Below are 21,800 nucleotides of genomic sequence, written 5' to 3'. Positions count from 1 at the left end.
CATAGAGCAGATCGCTCGGTCTGCCTACAAGTGTCCTCTGGCAATGACCCACATTATTTTTTCATCATCAGAGATTATAGTCTGCCTGAAGAAATCAGGTAAAGTATGAAACTGAGGCTATTTACTGAGTGGGAATGGAGAAGGATAAAGGGAAACATCCTAAATAAAGCACGCCTTTGTGTAAAAGCCACCGAGAAACACTGGCCTCCCAATGCTTCATCCCGCGGACACAGAAGGCACTCGAAAGCCTGCATTTGAAAGGTTTCTCATTCTCCTCTCTCGTGCTGTCTGTCTGCCCGGAACACAGCTGATGCCACCTGTATGTAACATGTGGCTCCCCCCTCCCAGTCCTACGAAGCTCTGGATGAGGCTTCCACCGCATTCCTGGCAAAGATGGGAGAAGGGAGACACGGGGAAGAAATCTGAGAACTACCGGAAAAAGTGTGCCCAGGAAGGCCACAGAGGAAACTTTAGAAAAACAAAACAACACCCTTCCGCCTCTTCTACAGGCACCGGGCAAGTGCCTTCCAAGCACTTGGCAGTGACTGTGAGGCGACGATATGACTAAATGCATGTGAATGTCACCTCGGAAATACAGACGGCATGAAACAGATCTCAACGCAGCAGGTGGCAGAATCTAGTGGATCTGTATCTCTTCAAAGTACTGAGTCAATTACATCCTCCCTCCACGTCTCTCACCAACAATGCTTCTCTTAGGTGATCCACTTCCAATTCTATAATATCTAACATTTCCAATTTGGAGGAAAACCCAGTGTATTTTCTCCTTTACTCTATAAAATACACATAAGAAATGTCACCTACCTAAACCTATTAAGATGTTTTGCTGTGAAAGCTGAAGGCTGGGAGGGGCTCAAAGAAATTAGTTCTCTTTTCTTTACTCAGAACAGGTAGAGGAGCAGCGGCCTGTGAGCTTGCTGAACGCTGCACTTGCTTAGACTTCCCAGATAAACCTGGCTCAAGAAACTAGAGGACGGAGGGCGGGCTGCGTCCGGGAGCGTTCACCACCTGCTCCTTTTTCTGGGATGCCTCTTCGCTTACTGCTCCTAACACACTGACTGTCATCGAGCCCAAGCAAAGAGAGCGGCTCTGGCTGGGGCTGTCATGGCCACTCTGTTCATCTGCTGAGTCCAGAGGGACAGAGTGTGGACATACTCCTCCAGAAGATGTCAGAAGCAATTGTCATATGAGAAACTTCTAGAAGCCATTTATTCAAATTCTTGTAGCAATAGGTAAAACCCTTTGACCAAAATCAAAGTATATAAAAAGTTACAAATTAGGGGCGCCTGGGTGGCTCACTCGGTTAGGCATCCGACTTCAGCTCAGGTCATGATCTCACAGCTTGGAAGTTCGAGGCCCGTGTTGGGCTCTGTGGTGACAGATTCTGTGTCTCCCTTTCTGTATGCTCCTCCCCTGCTCACGCTCGCTCTCTCTCTCTCTCTCTCTCTCAAAAATAAACATTAAAATTAAAAAAACCAAACACAATACCTTTACAACAACCTGGATGTGGGTTTTCTCATTAAACTTTATACCAAGCATCCTAGGGATTGCTGATAAAAATATATTAATTCACTTGACAAGACCTATGTGATGAGTCAGTCAGGTTCTCAAAACCAGCCAAAAAGTATTCGAGACCCTTTTGGCAAAGGATTCCAGTTACATGCTAAACCTTTGGAATTAATGAAATACTAATTTTTCTTTTTCCTTCTAGAACATGTTTCCAACTCTCAGTGTGCAATTAGCCGCCATCAATGGCATATGACCCGTGTGTGGGAAAGTTAGCTTAAGTGTGCAGTGCTGAACAGCTTTCCAAATCCCTGTGTCATACCTATGCACTTAGAAATACGTCCAAGCACATGCAATAGCTATGTCACCAATGGGGTTCAAGTTCACAGAAAAGGTGGTTATTATGGAGAAGAAGAGAGAAGAGCAGGCCAAGTTAGAGTGAGCACAGCAAGAGACGGTGATGTGCCAGGGCACCACGAAAGCTCAGAAAGAGCATCATGAACTCAAGAGGAAGCCAGATGGGGAAGACTGATTAAGGTAAGCTCCGGTGTCATAATGTGATACCCAAATGGAAGGCACAGGGTTAAAAAGCTAAGGCCAATTTTCACTTTACCTTTCTTTCTTTAAAAAAAAAAAAAAAGAAAAAGAAAAAAGTTTATTTTGAGAGAGAGAGAGAAAATAAGTGGGGGAGAGTCAGAGAAAGAGGGAGACATAGAATCCCAAGCAGACTTCATGCTCAGCACATGGAGCCCGATGTGGGGTTGATCTCATGATGGTGAGATCAACAACTCAACTTAACCGACTGAGCCACCCAGGCGCCCCTGGCTTCCCTTTCATGAAGGGGGAGACACTTACTTCTTATTCTTTTGAAAGGTGATTTGTCCTCCATTTAAAGCAGGCACAGAGCACCCTTTGTAAAACAAAGGCACAGAGCTAATAGGAGGTCGCCCCCCTCCACCCCCCACCTCCCCCAGCCTGGGAGCAGAGATCAGGACAGGCAACACGGTGAAAAGTTTATGACATAAATTTCGCATGCTTTGGCTGCAGCGAGGTACGTGCACATTACAGATGCCGAAAGACAGGCTTGTGAAGGAAAAGCGGGTGTGCCGAAATCATCTGAATGTCCCTGACACACGCTGGTAAGAGGAAAACCCTCATTGCTCTGAAATCTACCACGGGGCCACGGAGAGCTTTCCTGAGCCCCTGAGATGGACGTACTCACCAAATCCTCTGCGGTCACGGGCTGCCCATTTTGGTCACTGGCCACCACCATTCTTCCCAGCCGCTCCTTCATGTCTGTGAGGCTGTCGGTCAAGGCCAGCACTGCCATGATCTCGCTGGCCACTGCGATGTCAAACTGCGCCTGCAAAGTAGAAGCAGAAGTACGACTCCGTGACCAGTCCCCATTGGCCACTTCCCCAATATACACTATGCTGTTTTCACCCGCCACACGTTTCTATGGTACAGAACGATGTACCAGAGACACGTAATGGCCCCGAATGCTGGATGTTTAGATTGTTCCAAACTTTCACCATTAGATGTAGTGCTGCAATTAGTATCTTTCTGTAGTTTTGGGAGGGGGGAGGGGGCATGAACAAAAATCCCTCCTTCTTTATTTTTTCTACATCTTTAGTCTTGAAGCTGGAATTCTTGGCTCATTTCAAACTTTAACGCTAACAAACTATCATCTAAGAGGCTTTACCAGTTTAAACCTATTTCTTTGCACCCTCAGTAAGGTTTAATAGTGATTTCCTATTTTTTCTTTTTCTTTTTTTTTGGGGGTGTAAGATCATGGGTAAGTAGTACTTCATTGTTTTAAGTTGCAGTTTTAGGATCGCTTGTTGGCACTTTATTTCTGTGAACACAGTTCACGTCTACAGTGACTGCCAACAGGTCTGACTTGTCCCGGAAGCTTATTAGTATTTTCCATTCAGCGTGCTCAACTGTGGCTGATGCTCTTTTTCTCCTTTGTGAGGCTCCTAGGCTGAAAACGCCTTTTCTGGCTGGCAGAAGTCAGAAGCGATTTCCCAGTGTCACCTTGCATTGGATGCTGTCAATGACAAATCTGAGGCCACCTGGGTGTTGCTCATGTGTGGCCGATTAGGACTTTTTTCTCTGCTTCAGCTCCTTTAGAATTTTGTTTTACTCTGAAATGTCAACACGACGTGTGTCTGTGTGAGTAGTTCACTCACCCTGTGTGGCAGCTGTTAGGGTCTTTCATGTGAAAATCCACGTATCCGTCAAGTCGGTACATTTCTTTTCTATTATTTCCTTAAATCCTTTCTTCTCGCCTTTCTTTGTGGCCCTCACCTGGGACACTTACGAGACAGATGCATGCTAGAACTTCTTGATGTGTGTCCCACATCTGCCTTTTCCTTTATGCTTGCTATGGGGTAGTTTTCCCTGTGGTATTATATTTAGACAGAAATCTCTGGATCACACCGTCCTCTCTACTTCACTTAGGCTTATCCTCTTATCTGGTCTACTTCTCTAATTCACTTAGGCTTATTCTCATATCCAATCCACTAACTCAATTTTTATTTTCACATCATTGTTTTACTTCCAAGGTTTTCACCTATTCTTTCCACGACAGCCCAGTTCTCACACCCCCGTAGGATGGCTCTCTCAGTCCTCTGGGAATACTGATGGTATTCTTTGTAAAGACGCCTCTTTCCAGATCTTCCATCTTGGTTTCCTTGGACACTGTGAGCCTCCTTTTGCTGGCTTTGGGGTCACATTCCATGATGTAGATTTACTTTTGATGCTGGTGATACCTGGCTTTGATACTCATTTCTGCTTGTCACCGGACCTGATTTCTGAGGATGCCAGCCTACCTCCAGAGATCCGAGAAGGCAGGACCCAAGATTCACTGCTGTTTCATTTCCAGACCTGTGCTCACTCACAGAGCCCCAGCTAGCCTTTTGGGCGAACCTCCATGCAGATGACAAAAGGCTGCCCTTCACTTAAAGTGCCACCATATACCGCTTTTTAAAAAAAATTTTTTCTAATGTTTATTTATTTTTGAGAGAGAGAGACAACACGAGTGGGGGAGGGGCAGAGAAAGAGGGGGAGACACAGAATCTGAAGCAGGCTCCAGGCTCTGAGCTTCTGAGAGGTCAGCACAGAGCCTGATGTGGGGCTTGAACTCACGAACCATGAGATCATGACTTGAGCTGAAGTTGGACACTTAACCGACTGAGCCACCCAGGCACCCCATACCATTTTTCTTTGAGCAAGATGCATTTGACCGCCAGCAGGAGGCAGAGTGCACATGCAGATCTGCGCCTACGGTGTAAGGGGTATGGTGGGCAGGGCGGTGCACCGCGGTCACTGGCCGCAGGACCATGCCCAGGCTCCCACCCTGAGCACGGGTGTCATGGGAGGGTGCCTGGCGGCGGAAGCTGTGGCCAGCCATGGACGTTGAGGCTGTGTGAGTGGCTGTAAACTACCTCTGAAGTAGGATACCTGCTGTCTGTGAATGTAGAGACCCCCCCGCCAGAACACCCCCATTGTGTTTTGGGCTATGTTTTCCTCCACGAATCCAGCTCCATCTTCCCATCTTTCAGAAGCTTCCTGAAATTATATGGAGCTGATTCTGGTTTTCTGGCATGTGGGAAATCGGTTCATGTGTGTGAATTCCAGGATGCTGAAGAGCAGGGAGGGAAGGTGCATGGGCTTAGCTTGTCTTTGATTCAAATTCCAAATATTTCAAAAGGTCCAAAAGACTATGAAGTATGAGAACTGAATATTGTAGTAAAAGTGATTATTTTTTTCACTAATAAAAATCTGATAAAGGCCATAAATCTAACACCACCTTAAACTATAAGGTTTATTATTATTAAGAAAAACAAAACAACAAACAAAAAAAAACCCAGGAGTGCCGGGGTGGCTCAGTCAGTTGAGCACCCGACTTTGGCCAGGTTATGATCTCACAGTTCATGGGTTCGAGTCCCGCATTGGGATCTATGCTGACAGCTCAGGGCCTGGAGCCTGTTTCGTATTCTTTGTCTCCCTCTCTCTCTGCCCCTTCCCCACTCATGCTATGTTTCTCTCTGTCTCAATGATAATAAACATTAAGAAAAAATTTAAAGAAAAAAACGAAAAGAGAAGCTTGCTGGGCCTGAAAAATCTCAGAATGATTTTATCATTCTCCACATCGGAGATCTATTAAAATGCAGATGAACATCTTATTTTACCTTCCACATTTTCTGCATTTGGGTAGTAACATGCTGTCCTTAAAATACTTCAGGCTATTAAACCAAATAACGAGGTGTTTATTCTTTGGTTTACAAAACTTGACTAATGTGTTTGAGATTAAAAAAAAAAATTTTTTTTACAACTTATTTATTTTTGAGGGACAGAGAGAAACAGAGCACAAGTGGGGGAAGGGCAGAGAGAGAGGGAGACAGAATCCAAAGCAGGCTCCAGGCTCTGAGCTGTCAGCACAGAGCCCAACGCAGTGCTCGAACTCCTAAACTATGAGATCATGACCTGAGTCAAAGTTAGACACTTAACTGAGCTACCCAGGCACCGCTGAGATTTTTTTTTGTCAGTTGTTATGCAGATGTAGCATTAACTTGGAAGATTTGCAGCAAAATATGTAAAAATTCATATTCAAGGGACACCCCGAGTGGCTCTTCCTCGGATGATAACTAAAAATCACAAGGAAAAGGTTGGTGAGAACATACCAGGGCCTTTCTGTCCTGATCCTCTCCCAGCCCTGCTGAGGAAGCAACACTTCCTCACTTCTCATCACTTGAACTGATGAGAACCCTCCCTGCCTCCCCTCCCCCCAGGGCACCGCAGGTAGAGGACCATGAGGAGCAGAGTGGAGAGCCAGCTCCTGGCCCAGTGTAAACCAACCTAGGAAGAACAGAGCCGATCACGAAGAAACAGCATGTACCTGCCGGGAACACCCCTTCTCTGTGTGCGCCTGCCCGATTGTTATTTTTCGTAGAAATCGGTCGTTTGTATCCAATACTGAAAAAGAGAAAGAGCATATTCAATCTACAAGTATGGACTGGCTGCCCCCTGGGTGTCTGAAGTTACTGTGAGTGCCAAGGAGGCAGCGGGGAGCAAGGGACGGGGTCCCACTCCCCTGCAGCCGACCTGCCAGGAGGGATCAGGTAAACAAGGAAATACCAGCAGGTGCTAAGTGCCTTCAGAAGCAAACGGAGGTGATGGGACAGAGTGTGGGGGGGGGGGGGGAGGGGCCTCAGAGTCGACTGGCTGTGGTGGTTTGGAGGACCTGCAAAGAGAGGAAGGAGAAACAGCTATCAGTGGCTGCAGGCTATGGCCCCAGATGCTCTGCAAACCTATGGGGGGGGGGGGGGGGGGGGGGGGGGGGGGGGGGGGGTGGTGCACGTTTCTGACTAGGCAGTAAAGGGAAAGCATTTCTGAAGTGGTCACACTTGACACTGAAGCCTGAGTCACAAGAAGCAGCCAATCAAGTATCTGAAAGAGTTAAACACTGACCCCACCAACACAGCCCAGCAAGTGCACTCCTAGGTGTACATGCAAAGGACAGGGAGCTGGGACCTGAGCACATATTTGCACGCTCACACTCGCTGCAGCACATAAGATGTGTGAAGATTAAACACCAACACACAAGACAGAGACCAGAAAGGAGCCCTAAGTTAGGATACAGAATTCCTGGCCTCTAGATGATAGAGCTAAAGGTGGAATGAGGAACGCATTTATTCACTCCTGGAATATTTACTCAGGGCCAATTTTGTGCCAGGTGCCAGGCTAGCTGTTTAGCGATGCACAGATGAAAAAGATATCGCTCTCTGATCGGGGGGGATCGGGGACTTTTATGGGCCCAGGGGAGAAGAGGAGGGTCCGAGTGAGTGTGGGTCTAAAGGGTCCCTTTCGCACGACCATGCCTACGGCCTACTGCAGAGCCAATAGCGGCTCACGTTCTGGGCGGTACGAGGCACTCCATCAGGCGCGGGGCCACTATTCAACTGTCCTGATTCAAGGTTGTTGGGACAGTGTCGGGAACCAGCAACCTGATATTGCTTCACTGAGGATGACTAAGGCATGCGGCACCTCAGCCTGATGGCTAGGAGCTAGGGGACTGGAGGGGACAGGGGAGAAGGGAAGATCGCAGGCCCCGGGTGGGGTTGGGGGGGTGTGATGCTCAAAGAGGCGGGGCTCCCGCTGCTTTAGGAACTACAAGATGGCTGGATGCCTATTGCTTCTTGTTTATGTTAATTGTTTCTCGAACAGTCTGTTGGCTCTGGTCCCATCTTGCTGCCAGGCAATAGGCCTGAAAGCTTCTGGTGTGAGGCACAGGATGAAAGAACTACCACTTGCATTCCTTACACCAAGCGCAAAGGCAAGGGCTGACCACGAAATCTGTGACTTCCATGTAGTCTCATGTAGTCTGAGAAGTGTTCAGTCCATGTGGTTCCGGAGTGTCCCTCTCTAGTTCTGAAATCATAGGAGGACCTAAGCTCATCACCAGGGTTATGCTATTTCTAGGTCAAGTCTCATATCGCCTTAAAAAAAAAAAAAAAGACCCTATATTAAGTGTCCTCAATTCATTTGATAAAGCGTTCCAGTTTTTATATTAATTCATGAGAATAAGAGCCAAACTGCTCAGCAAATGTCATTTTAGACTCCTTTGACCCAGGTCAATCAATATCTATCATCAAGAACATTCCTCACTTTAGTGCCACAAATGATAATATAAATCTAGTATTTGTCTGGAATAATTTTTTTAAAGCTCTTCCATTATTTAAAAAAAAGTTATCAGACTTTCCAATAAAATGCCAATAATATTCATATCCATTTTTAAACTGCTGTTTGTCTGTTAAATAATAAATTATGGTTCATTTGCAAAGGAATATTCGAGGTCCATTTAAAATTACCGATACAGGGGCGCCTGGGTAGCTCAGTTGGTTAAGCGTCCAACTTCAGCTCAGGTCATGATCTCGAGGTTCGTGGGTTTGAGCCCCACGTTGGGCTCTGTGCTGACAGCTCAGAGCCTGAAGCTGGTTTCAGATTCTGTATTTCCCTCTCTCTCTGACCCTCCCCCACTCACGCTGTCTCTCTCTCTCTCAGAAATAAATAAAACATTAAAAAATTAAAAAAAAAACAAAATTAACAATACAACAAAGAGCTAACTAAATGGAAGATGCTACTTATGAAATAAACGAAGCTGGCGGGAGGGGGCACCACGGTGGCTCCGGTGGTCAAGTGTCTGACTTTTGGTTTCAGCTCAGGTCATGATCTCATGATTCATGAGCTCGAGACCCAAGTGGAGTTCAATACGGACAGCACGGACCCTGCTTGGGATTCTCTTTCTCCCTCTCTCACTGCCGCTCTACCCCATCCCCACCGTACGCACACGTGCACATTCCTTTTCTCGAAATAAATAACCTTCAAAGTAAATAAATGAAGACAGTAGGATCTAAAATCTATACACCTAAGTTAGTTATACACAAAATCCAGATGCACAAAAAAACTGAATCGTATTTTTATACGTATAGTAACAAGTTTCTTTTTCTTTCTCGACACCTCCAAAATCTTGATACCGTTACTACTTTTATTAATAAATTTTTGTGAGTTTCCAAAATGATGTTACTCTCTTTTAATCTGGGAGACAAAGACACAGAAAACTACCTCATACAACTATTCCCACAGTAGCATCTCTTGATTATTGTAGGGTTTGCAAAGCACTCTCATTTTGCAGTGGGGCCGTGCAAGGCAGACCGGTTAATTATTACTCCGTTTTACAGAGGAGAAAACCGAGGAAGCCATTTGCTAGTAGTCACACAGCCTATAAACGGTGGAGCCAGGACTCGGTTTCTGGTCTTTTTCTCTCTACCTCATGGTCTGTGGGAAAACACTAAATTCTTAATGAACTGGCTGAACAGATTCCCAGAAGGGAAGCTTTGTGAAGGGGGGGGACCTGGGCTGTGTTTGGGAGGCGGGGCGAGGCCGGCCGCACAGGGACGGGCAGAGGGACGGGGCTGTCCGGAAAGCAGGCAGGGGACAGAAGCATCTGCGGCCACATGGTGACGGCACTGCAGGCCACGCCGTGTGACGGCAACTGAACCCCACGCACGAATTCATCACACACCATGGGGGCTTCTGAGCAAGGAAGGGACAGGGTGACGCCTCTACACTAGGAACCTACTGAACTGGGAGAGATAAGTTGATGCAAGGACATTTGTTAAAAGGCGCTTGTAATCAATCAGGCACCTGATGAAAACGTTCCAGAAGCGGGAGGAAACCAGGAAAGTGAGCGGGCAGGTCTGAGAAGAACATACAGAAGGCTCAGGAACGGGACCAGCTGACCCTTCCGAGACGCCCTGGGGATCCTCACCTGCTACTATCGCAGAGGATAACAAAAGTAATTCTCCTCGGAAAAGTGTTAGCGGGAGCGGATGGGTAGAGCCAGGTGTGACTTTTCCTCCCCAGCTGGAGGTGAGGGTGAGGGTGGGAAAATAACCGTGCTTGAAACAAACAGAGGGATTCCGGAACACGAGCTGGGAGGATGGGGGTGGGGGGTGGACACCACGTGCTTGTGGAAGTGGCTGAAGAGCTTCAGTGGGAGCAAACGGTCCCCCCCGCAACCCCACGCCCGGCACGAACCTCTATGCCACGTGATGGTGGAGGGGTCGATGTTGAGACGGGCGAATTTACTGATCTCCTCTTCTGTTAGCGTGCTTGGATCAGTCTTATTTATTCCCAGTCTCTAATGATGAAAAGGAAAAAAACATGATCAATTTTAGACGGAACAGAAGGCAAAATGTAGGGGCACCTGAGTGGCTCAACCTATTAAGCATCAAACTCTAGATTTCAGCCCAGGCCATGATCTCACGGTTCACGAGATCAAGCCCCATGTCAGGCTCTGCACTAGCACTGTGTGGAGCCTACTTAGGAATCTCTCTCTCTCCCCCCCTCTCCTTGCCCCTCCCCAGCTCTCTCTCTAAGTAAATACTTAAAAAACAAAAAATGGCAAAATGTAACCAATATTATCACTCTTATTTTATTTTCTCTACGACTAGAAAGTTTTTTTATAATTACACTAAACTTATAAGTTAGGCCAACTCATAACTAAACACCCAAGCCCAAGTCTCCCTGAAATGGAAGACAGTGATATTGTAATTAATATGACATGACTATACGGCGTGGTTGCTAACACACAAGGAACACTGCTTGCTGCTGTCTAGGCCAGAGGCCCCCGGAGCTGTGCTACGTGGTCACATGTGCTGTGCTCAGAAGGGACATAAACGGCTGTCCACATAATTGATGTCCCCATTCATTAACTCTTCTTTCAAATACAAATACCAATAACTCAGGTTTATGGCTACATTTTTAAAATAAGTTATATCTAATTCACTGTGGGAAAAAAAGCCGTTATAACTTGCAGTGCATCTATTTCTGTAAAGGAAACATTCTAAGAAGGTTTACAATGAAGTATAAGAAAACAATCTGAAAATACAAATACCAAGAGAAACGTTACATGTGTTGGAGCTGCTGAGGTTACTATGGTATACGGTATTCACAACAAACCAAACTTGGTTCAGTAAGGAGCAATGGGGGTGAATTCTTAAAATCAGTGATTATCAACCAGTGCCTGTGATGTATACCATTCCAGTTAGCTTTCAGTCTCTGAAAAGAGCAAGCGAGAACCTGTGGGATTCCCAGGACAGCAGCAAATAGCACTAGGAAGTGATAATATGAATAAGAATAAAGATTGCTTCCACTAGCATAATCTTAGCATCTTGGGGCAACAAAAACAGATTATTTATAAATACACTTTCAGAGGCTAGAACTTATCTCCTAGAAATCCAAGAAAATAAGAGAAGGACTCTTGGAAATATGATCTGTCGGTTGACGAGGGTGCTCTAAACCTCCAAAGCAGGTTGGTTGATAGCTGAAGGAGCGGAGACCTTGAAAGTGGATCTAATCTGTCCACTTGCTCTTTGGTGTAGCTGTATCTCAGGCTTCTTGTTCTGTTCTCTCTCTAGAGCTTAATGCCCCAAAGACTGTCTGAAAACCCAAATCAAATCAAGTTCAAAATTGCTGGCTTGAACAATTTTTCTGATTTATTTCTAGGACGTTTTCTTGTTAAAGAGTCACTAACTAGAAACTTACTTTCAGCCGAGCAAGCTGAATGCTTGAAAACTCTCGAACACCATTCATGAAAGGTACGAGTCGATTATACAGTGCCTAAAAACAGAAAACAAAAATAAAGCCCCACAAAAGTTTGAGGGTCAACGTGGATAATTCACAGGATATGACAAAGCTCATTACATTTGTAACCAAACTGTTTAGATTAGAGACCCTATTAAAATTCTTGGCCAATATAAACAATACAGCCTTAACTTCTATCATTTCAATAAATCTGACTAGATCTGAAATAATGCACGTGGCAAAAACACTGCATAAATATCTATTTCTTGATCTCTACAGCCTTACAACCATCAAGTTAATATTTACCTATATTTGGCTTAAAACATTCACAAGGGAGTTACTTTAAATGGAGAAAGTCAGGATCCTTGTAAACATGCCAGGAAGTCACACATTTATCCACGTCCGGCACCCATGGGGAATCAGCACCTAGTCCTCTGTCACCGTCGGGTATGTGTTTACCTCAGCGACACACACCTGAGCCCCAACAAGGAGGTCTAATGTCTTTCACACCTGGAATGGCCGTGTGTAACATTATACTCTTAAAAAAGATATGTTTCCAATCCACTTAGTGCGGACCGGAGATTGGACCTTTGGACAGAATGAAGGGAACTGATCTACCAGTTAACCTGAAAACTGAAGTCCTATCCCGAAGAACATGTGCCTTAAAATTACCACTAACATAATTCACCCAGCAACCTGGCAGTGGCCACAGCCTCATTTGAGAATCTGACCAAAGCAGGGATCCTCTCCCTGAGAAATAAGGATATGGAGAATTTACAAAATTTTTACTACAATTTCAGTTTACAGACTCCACAAATGTGTCCCAGGAACTCCTCAAGAATCTACAAATCCCAGGAGAAGAGGCCCCAAAAAGGCTAACAAGAAAACGTTCTCACTTTATCCGTTTGAGTGTTTTCATGCAAAATCCTTGTGTCAATAGCAGCGGCCAGCAGGTTATTGGCAGCGGTGATGGCGTGGATGTCTCCGGTCAAGTGCAGGTTGAACTATAAAAGCAATGAAAACATCTTTCTACTTGTCTCAGACAACGAGGGCAGTTTTCAAGGACTTTCTGAATAAATAAAATATTATACTAATTACACACTCCTATCATGAGCTTAGTCTGTAAAACAACTTATATCAAAAAATCAATGTCAGGGGCACCTGGGTGGCTGGGTCGGTTGAGTGTCCGACTTCGGCTCAGGTCATGAACTCAGTTTGTGAGCTCGAGCCCCCGGATCAGGCTCCCGGCCGTCAGCATGCAGCCTGCTTCTAATCCTCATTCCCTTCTCTCTCTGCTCCTCCCCCACTCACACTTTTCCTCTCTCTCTCTCTCTCTCTCTAAAAAATAAATTTAAAAAAATGTAATAAAAAAGGATTCTCTCCCTCTCTCTCTGCCCCTCCTTCACTTATGCTTACTCTCTCTCTCTCAGAAATATACACATTTAAAAAGGAAAGAATACATGCAAATAGGGTCTTTTTAAAAATTAGTTGCTGATAAGCCATATATTCCCAGCAGTGCGGTTGCTGGATTAAAGGACCTTGATAACACCACCAAATTGCTTTTTGAAAAAGTTGAAATTCCACCCCCAAAACACCACCCAATCAGTTAAAAATCTCCTTTTATGACTTGCCCCTCCCCTGCTCACGCTCTGTCTCTGTCCCTCTCTCAAAAATAAACATTAAAAAATTTTTAAAAAATATAGTTGATGTGATACCCTCCTGTTAGACATTTAAGATTTTCGCCCAATTTTTTAAATGCTACAAGCTGTGTGAAAATAGTTTTAAAATAGCTTTGGATTTATTTTGTCCAAAAGGTATGATACTTTTTTTTTTAAATGTTTATTATTTAGAGAAAGAGAGCACAAGCGAGGGAGGGGCAGAGAGGGAGACAGAATCAAACTTGGGGCTCTAACGCACAAACTGTGAGGTCATAACCTGGGCTAAAGTCAGAAACTTAACCGACTGAGCCACCCAGGCGCCCTAGAAGGCACTCGATACATATTTTTACCTCCCCTCCAGGAAAGTTTTACCAATATCTGCTTCCCAGTAATGTGTAAAAGTCTATTTCAATGTCTCACTACTAAAATTTAGTATTATTACTATTTAAAAAAAACCAACTCTGTCAATTTGGCAAATAACATAATTGGTAACAGTTTTAATGTAGATTAACTTATTAGTGAAAATAAAGTCACTGGTTAACAGCTCTTTTGTCATGTCTGTATTGGATCCTTTTCCCATGTCACAGCTGGCTCATGTCTCTCCTTCCTGAAGCCCGTTTGGTACCCACTGGGGTCTCCCCAGGTCCAGAAAGGCCTCTCTTCTTTTCCTGACCACCCCTCCCTTCACCACTACAGTTGCAGCCTTAGGGCCACTGCTGCCCCCATCATCCGCTTCAATCAATGACTCCGTGGAGTTGCTCCGCCCACTCTAGCAGTTGCTCCGCCCACTCTACCGGATGTCCTCCCCTGGGCTCCGCCCCCCACATCTAATCCTGCACACTCAGCAAACATGTCTTACATCACCACCACCTCCCTGGCCCACACCACCATCTTCCCCCTGGGCCTGCTTACTGGACACCGACCATCCACTCTGTACTCCTACCAGCGTATTCTCTGCACAGAGGCCAGAGCCATTTTCATAAAACCCGATTTACATCATGGTATGACTTTGTCAAAAGCCCCTCAATGGCGGACCACGATATTCAAACAACATCCAGGCTCTGTGCCATGACATTCAAAGCCTGAAAGAGCTGGCCTGTGCCCATTTCTGGATTTCATTTCCTCCATCCCCACTGACCCCCTGACAACACGCTGGTGGCCTCTGGTTCCCGGAAGACCCCTTCCTGCCTCGGTGCTGCCCGCCCTCCCCCCCCCCATTCTGCATAACCATGACTCCTTCTCACCCTTCAAGACTCTGTATTTTCACTTTCCATCCTTCAACCCATCTGGAATGCGTTCAAATATTTCCCCATGATTATTTATTAAGTTTCTGTCAGTACGAGTTGTCTATTCATGCACTCAGTCAACAAACATGGTCTGAGTGTCGGGCATTGTGCTCCGAGCTGGAGACAGAGAGATGAAGGAGATACAGAAGGTCTTCGAATTTAAGGAACAGACTGCCTGATTGTCTTTGGGCTACTTACCCATCATGAGGCAGTTAAAACTATCATACGCCCTGCGTCTGCCCCACGTCTGAGCCGTGCAGCTGATGCCATATGACAGCAGGACACTGATGCCCTTTGTGTATTTGCGCAGAAATTCCTGAGCCATTCCCCTGGGCATGTTCCTTGACCCCCACCCCCAACCTGGCCTCCTGGCTCCCGTTCTTCCCGGCTTGTGAATATTCCTCATCCCCCTTCAGATGTGAGGCTTGGGGCTATTTGTTCAGCAGTGCCTTTCACCATTCCCTCTCAGCCCACCCCCAGTACTTGGAACACTGTCCATATTTTCCCTTTCGCTTTCCTGACCCTCTGGCCTCCACAGGCAAACACCCTTCCTAATTCATTCATCGAGATCAACAAACATTTCCTAGTGAGCACCTCCTGTGTGCGGTGCATTGTGCTGAGTGCTGGGGGGGCTCTGGCCTCTAAATCAGCACAGCCGACTGAAGACCGAAGTGGAGGAGAGAGACAGCACGAAGGGATCTGAGGGGCTGAAGAGAACCTAGAGACGGACAGGTGGCGCAGGGAGGGCAGACATGGAAAGCAAGAAGGCTGGAGGCTTACAATCAAGAGTATGCGGGGGGGAGGGGGGGGTGCGTCTGATGGGACGGGTGAGAGGGAGGCCAGCCCGTGGGAACAAGAGACGGCGAGCACACGAGGGCCCGCCACACCACAGTGCACAGAGAGATGGAGCCAGAAGTGAAATACACCGAACGGGAAAGCAACCGGCTCAGACTTGGGTTTTAGGAAGATTCCTCAGGACCAGAGCTAAGAGGCCGATGTGGACAGTAGAAGTGAGGAGACTCAGTCACGGTCAGATTCAGGGGACAGAGGGGTTGTAAGTTGGGGGTAGGAGTTCTTGGAGAAATAAGAATGGTCACTTTTGGCCTCTTGTGCCCATTTTTGTTTGGAATTACTTGATTTTAGAGTCGCCCTTTGCCCAAGCGTGGAGTCCGAGTCCTCCTGAGTGGGCACTATAACTGCTGCTTGATGGGGATAAGTCCCCACCCTCTTATGCAAAATGGAGCCACGTGGGTTTGGGATTCAGAATTTTTGGTAATTTAGAAAGACGGTACGATATACCTATAATGTTTTAATAAACTACCCAGAGCAGGGTCTACATCCTTATCTGTTAAGCAAAACCAATATTTCTCACAGCAAAATATATGAATATTTCCATCAAGTGGCAGAGACATAAATAGCTCATGAACAGTCAATGTCGGGTTCTGCCAGGATAAATGATGCAAACATTTCGGTCTTCAGAATCTTTAGGCCTCTGGACTGAGGATAAAGGACTGTGGGCCTGTGTTTACGGGGCTCAGGAAGTAAAAACAATGACACATGACATGTGTTTCGCTGAGATCTTACCTCCTCCATGGGGATGACCTGGGCATATCCGCCGCCCGCGGCTCCTCCTGAAAACAGAGCAGACAGAGCAGAAATCCTTCACCAAGTCCAGCTACACAGGATGAATGGAGCCCTAGGGACACGGCCCCCCAATCCCAGCAGGAAGGCATGCACCCCCAAGATGAAACAGCAGGTAGTACAAAAAACATTCACTGTCTATGCAAGCCAAACAAAAGGGGAAAAGTCCCACTTTACCCAACTATACAATTTAAGGACTTGAGTTTCTTGATTAAGAAAAAAAAGGTAAAAACAATTTGGCAAGTGTCATGACCGCAAACACTGTTATTAATCTGTTATTAGATCTATGTGGCTATGTGTCATTTAAATGGCACATGCTGGAAGGTTCCAAAAGCTTTGTTCAAAAAAATCCACCTGCTGAACTCAAACACATTATAAAATGCGGTCAATTGATTTTAGATAATAGTATATAAAATCTGTTAGGCTGCCTATCCCTCAAAATAGTAAAGTTACTACATTAAAAAGACTTCTCTTTCCTAAAACAATGGTAATACCTTCCATATCCAGATCACCTTGTGGCGCACCCTGTTTTTTATATGCTATCTCATCTGGTCCTCATGACAAGTAAACCTGGTATTATAAAACTCTTTGCCATTTCACAGATGTGGCCCAGAGAGGTTACAACTGGCTGAATGTCACAAAGCAGCAAAGGACACAGCCATGAATAAAGCCGCAGCCTTCTTGCTAAATGTTTAGTGTTCATTCAGCTACAGAAAGTAAGACATTCTACGAGTTATCAGTACTTAATGAGTCAGGAGTTATTAACATCTGTGACAGTAACATAAATATAATACTCCTAAAACCCACAAAGTGCCAAGAACAAATCGTCACTGCAGCAGTAAATGCTATTGTAATGCGAGCTGAAGAATGACCTCATGATAAATCAGTGGAGAAAGAAGAGTGAGCATGAAGGTTCCAGATGTCAGCCCAGCACGGCCAGACAGAGAGTGCAGCACATCTCTGTCCATGGCCAGTCACGTTCCAGAGCTCTCTGCAGGCCCCACAGCAGGTCTCACGAGATGAGGCACTGAGGGCCCAACTGAAAGGGTGTCTAACTGGATGGAAAGACCTTTCTCTGTGGCAAGAATGGATGATAAAACAGCAACATGGATAAGAAAGTTTGATCAGATACAAGGCTTCTGCCTAAGGCTGGAGTTCTGAGCAAGGGCCCAGGAACTACTCCTTGAAACCAGGGCAAGGGGCTTCTTGCCAAAGCTTCTCTGCCGAAATCCCCACTGCAGCCCCCACCCCGTAGGAGGACCATCTCGGGGTGAGCACCGCGTACAAAGTGTGCACATGGGGTGCGCGTCGGGGTGAAACGTCAGGATGAGATGTACCAGTCCCTCTTATAAGTGTTAACGCCACATCTGTTGCTAATGTTCTTTCAGAACTTTTCTCCGCCCCCAATTTTGCTCTGCAAGATATACAGTTCTTAAGTCAGGTACCTTTCACGCCAAAAGTTGGTCCTTGAGAAGGCTGCCTGAGACACGCAAAGGAGTTGATGTTTAGGTGTGCAGTCAGCGCCTGTACGAGCCCAACTGTAACTGTACTTTTCCCTTCCCCGAGAGGGGTGGGTGTGATCCTGGTTTGGGGAAAAAAAAAAAGAGAAGGAAAGAATTTAGTAATATTTCCTAGACAACTGATACAAAATCAACCTAAGGTACTAGAACCAAATCAGAGCATATCGGTAGAGAACATACCATTCCAAAATTCACTTAAAAATTCAATTTTCAGGGACTTTTATGGTCTACCCACATCTCACAGGCCATGTTTAAGCTAAAGCCAAGAAATAGACACACCTTTCTTTACCAAGAGACCAAAAAAGAAAAGTTTTTCAGCGGTGATAACATTATCGGCTTCAAGAAATGGCACAGCACTATCCATCAAATGGTCTAAATAATTAAGCTGATGTCATTTCTTCTTTTTTTTTTTTTTTAAAATGTTTTATTTATTTCTAGGAGAGAGAGAGAGAGAGAGCGTGAGCAGGAGAGGGTCAGAGAGAGAAGGAGTCACAGACTGCGAAACAGGCTCCAGGCTCTGAGATGGCAGTCAGCACAGAGCCCGACGCGGGGCTCGAACCCATGAACCGCGAGATCATGACCTAAGCGAAAGTCGGACGCTTAACCGACTAAGCCACCCAGGCGCCCCTGATGTCATTTCTTCTTGACAGTTGATTTGGCACTCGTTCTTCGAGGGCCATGACCGGGTGCACAGTGTGGGCACAAGGCCTACTCCATGGCCCATGGTCAGACTCTGAGGATTGGAAGGCAGCCCATCATACCCCCTCATCCATCTTCTTCCAGATAGCTTGTCCTCGCCATGTTGCAACATAGTGATGGAGGCTCAATACCTCTAGGGTAGCCCATTCATTTCCAGAGAGCTTTTATAGTCAGAGAGCTTTCTGTCCTAAAGAAGAGATGTCTGCGTTCCCAGAACTCCTCGCTCTTGGGAGTCAGACACACTAAGCTTAATCCTTCTCGTACAACAATCCCTCGATCATTGGGAAAGAACTGGCCCAACACCCCCCAGCCCACTAAGGGGCTCACAGCTGCTCTGGAGGGCTGAGTTGACTACAACACCCTATAAAAGCAAATATCACACATCAGTAATAACCATCATAGCATTAAGTAAGAGGACAGGCGTGTATTACATTCCCAAATAAGGACCCATAAAACTGTTCCTTAGCATACTCTAACCATTGTTACAAGATTTAAAAACTGTCATTTTGGCTTGCAATAGGATCTCCCAATAGTTAGATGGTGCAGTCAGAGGATACTCAATCCCAACAAAACTTATAGTAAGAGTTTTCTGACCTATGAAACCCAGTGATGTGACCACAAAGAAATAGAAATAAAGCCCTTAGATACATCGTCGTCCCCAACTGCCTCAGACCACCACGGTGAAACAATCAATCATTCTTTCAGCAAATATTTATTAAGTACTACTATGTGCAAGACAACTAGATCCCAGGGACACATTGATGACTGAGTTGGACTCCATCACTGCCCTCCCAGAGCTTACACCTGATGGCAGATATGGACGGACTGATTGGCAATTACGATGAGAGTGATGAACACATACGAGAGAAACGCGGCAATCAGACCGTGTTACGAGAGCACATTGGCAGGAGGGTCTGATCACACTTGGAGCATCAGGGAAGGCTTCCTACAGGAAGTGACACCAAAACTTAGACCCGGGAAATGAATAGACGTTAGCCAGGTAAGACTGAGGCTGGGTTTGGGGTAGTTAATATAGAAGGTTCTGTGAAGGGCACCTGGGTGGCTCAGTTGGTCGAGCGTCCAACTTCGGCTCAAGTCATGATCTCACAGTTTGTGAGTTCGAGCCCCACATCGGGCTCTGTGCTGACAGCACAGATTCTGTGTCTCCCTCTGCCCCTCCCCCACTCATGTGCCTACGTGCTCTCTTTCTCTTTCTCAGAAAAAAAATAAACACTAAAAAAATTTAAGTATGTGAGGTTCTGTGCTTTTACATTTGTTAGGTTAATGTTTATCCTCATTGGATCGATGAGGAAACTGAGGCACAAGGAGGTTCAGTAACCTGTCCAAGGCCAGTCAGTAAGCAGTAGAGCTGGAAATCAAAACCAGCCACCCGACTTTGCTAGGCCATTTCTATAGGTAGAAACTGTGACTGTGGTTAACCATTAATTAGCAATTTAAAGCATGAGAATAGGAAAGGTCACTCAGTGAGAGTGGACACAGTATAAAGAAGGATAGGACAGAACTGTCTAGAACATGTTCTCTTAAGGAATGGTCAGAAGAAAGCAAAAGGAAATGAAAGGAGTGGTAGGGAGACATCTCGAGGACAAGGCAGGGGTGTGACAGGGACGTCTGTGTAGGGAACCAGGGAAGGGTCCACAGAATCACAGGCCATGGAAACGCCGGACTGTGGGTGAATCAGGCTGAGAAGCCATCACTGCACAGAGCACCAGGGTCGCTGGTAGGGAGCAGGTGCACGCCCCCCTCCCCCCCACGCTTGGTGAAGTACACCTGGACTCCTCAAGCCACACGACACCTGGTCACAGTGAAAGTGTTTCTGCTTTGAGTCACCCTTCTATTCACTTCGTATGCCAAGAATAAGAGCAGTTGGCAAGCTGCAGGCGTCCCAATCTTTGGGCAGCCCGGAAAAAGAAGTGTGGTCCCAAACACAGGGTGGATGAAGTACATACTAGCCATCTACTGTTTGCAAAGGAACAGGTAGTTTACTTCAGTGCGCCCCATGAAGAATTACATTTCCATTCCCAAGATGTGCTAATATAGCTGCGGGAGACGGCCCAAAGCAGACACGCCCAGAGATGACCTCCTCGAAACTTCGGCTAACCATCCAAGTCTTAATTAGAAACACAGGACGGCTTCGCGTTCTGCCAACTCATACAATTCAGGAAAATCAAAAAGCAGGAAGTATTTATTGGGAGCAATAAAGGAGAGACACAGTAAAACTTTTATTTCACCTCATTCCTACATTTGATCTCAAACTTGGGTTTAATTGTTGTCCCAGTATCCTTAGCTCTGACTCCAAATTATCCAGTTGACTCCAAAAACAATGAGCACCAACTTAATCACATTTCTTTTCTCTGTAAGAGCTTAGAGTTTATGGAGAGGGAATGGTGTTTCGTTTATTCTCTTCCTCAACGTCTCCCAGCAGCCTTCTCTGCTCCTCTCCGGACCCCACAGCATTTATTATGTATGGATCACACCACTTTTCTGAGGGTATTATTACAGGCTTCCTGACACGGCTGCCCTGCCCACCGGCCCCCAAGCCTGCCGAGGTGAAGGACCTCACTGAGTAGTGGTTCTCAAACTCTGGAATCCTGAGCAGAATCAAGGCACGAGCCAACGGTTTGACCATGAATTCCAAAACTACACGCTCAAGCAGCATAGGAATATATATCACTCATCCCAGGCATCTTTGTGACTGGGACGTTGTTAAAGGCTTTTATTCCTGGAGACAGACTCTACAGCCCACTGGGCTGCGTTTCCTAACACACCTGACCAATGGAGCAAGTTCAAAAGGGCCCCGTGGGTGGCGGTCTTATCTCAATACCTTTCTTTTATTCTGCAAGTTTGCAAATAGCAGAAAAACTCAGATATTTAAATAGTTACCTGAGGCAGAAAAGCAAAATCTTGGAAAAGCCAGTAAGGGTTATTTAACACTGACCAAAATAATGGTTTGGAACATGAAGGAGAAAAAAAATCCGATCAGATACTTGGCACCCTACAGGAAAGAGATAAAGTGATGTGACTGACTTTAATTACTCCTTAATGAGAAATTCAGTCTGTTCACAGACTAATTTGCGCTTCTTTTTTAACTGCTCTGTCTGAGAAATTTAGAGAAGTTCTGAAGACTTATACACAGAAATCGGGATAGAGCCAACGGAGATGAGTCCTACACATGCATTCAATGCCCTACAGCTGCACTCCAAGGCAAGTTCTCCAACAAATTCCTTTTCATTAGTGTAACTGGGAAAATATGTAAAACTCAAGAGCCCCTAAGATTCTTCTGGCATATTTCCCTGAACAAT

The 21,800-nt window shown here is 45.8% G+C and overlaps 1 protein-coding gene across 1 annotated transcript in view; it reads right to left on the bottom strand.

Annotated features, from left to right (window-relative positions):
* Positions 1–21,800, bottom strand: part of MTHFD1L (methylenetetrahydrofolate dehydrogenase (NADP+ dependent) 1 like) — a 183,444-nt gene that overhangs the window by 119,819 nt on the left and 41,825 nt on the right. Inside the window, exons 12-18 of the mRNA XM_039240954.1 lie at positions 17,707–17,843; positions 16,205–16,251; positions 12,573–12,680; positions 11,638–11,712; positions 10,129–10,231; positions 6,428–6,504; positions 2,747–2,887 (exon numbers count right to left, since the gene is read on the bottom strand). Coding sequence (XP_039096885.1) covers positions 2,747–2,887; positions 6,428–6,504; positions 10,129–10,231; positions 11,638–11,712; positions 12,573–12,680; positions 16,205–16,251; positions 17,707–17,843 — 688 coding nt within the window. The remainder of the gene's footprint in view (positions 1–2,746; positions 2,888–6,427; positions 6,505–10,128; positions 10,232–11,637; positions 11,713–12,572; positions 12,681–16,204; positions 16,252–17,706; positions 17,844–21,800) is intronic.

The sequence above is a fragment of the Hyaena hyaena genome, unplaced genomic scaffold, assembly GCF_003009895.1.
Source record: "Hyaena hyaena isolate Hyena2069 unplaced genomic scaffold, ASM300989v1 scaffold_184, whole genome shotgun sequence".
NCBI classification, from domain to species: Eukaryota; Metazoa; Chordata; class Mammalia; order Carnivora; family Hyaenidae; genus Hyaena; species Hyaena hyaena.
This window is presented reverse-complemented; position numbering and strand designations above follow the sequence as displayed.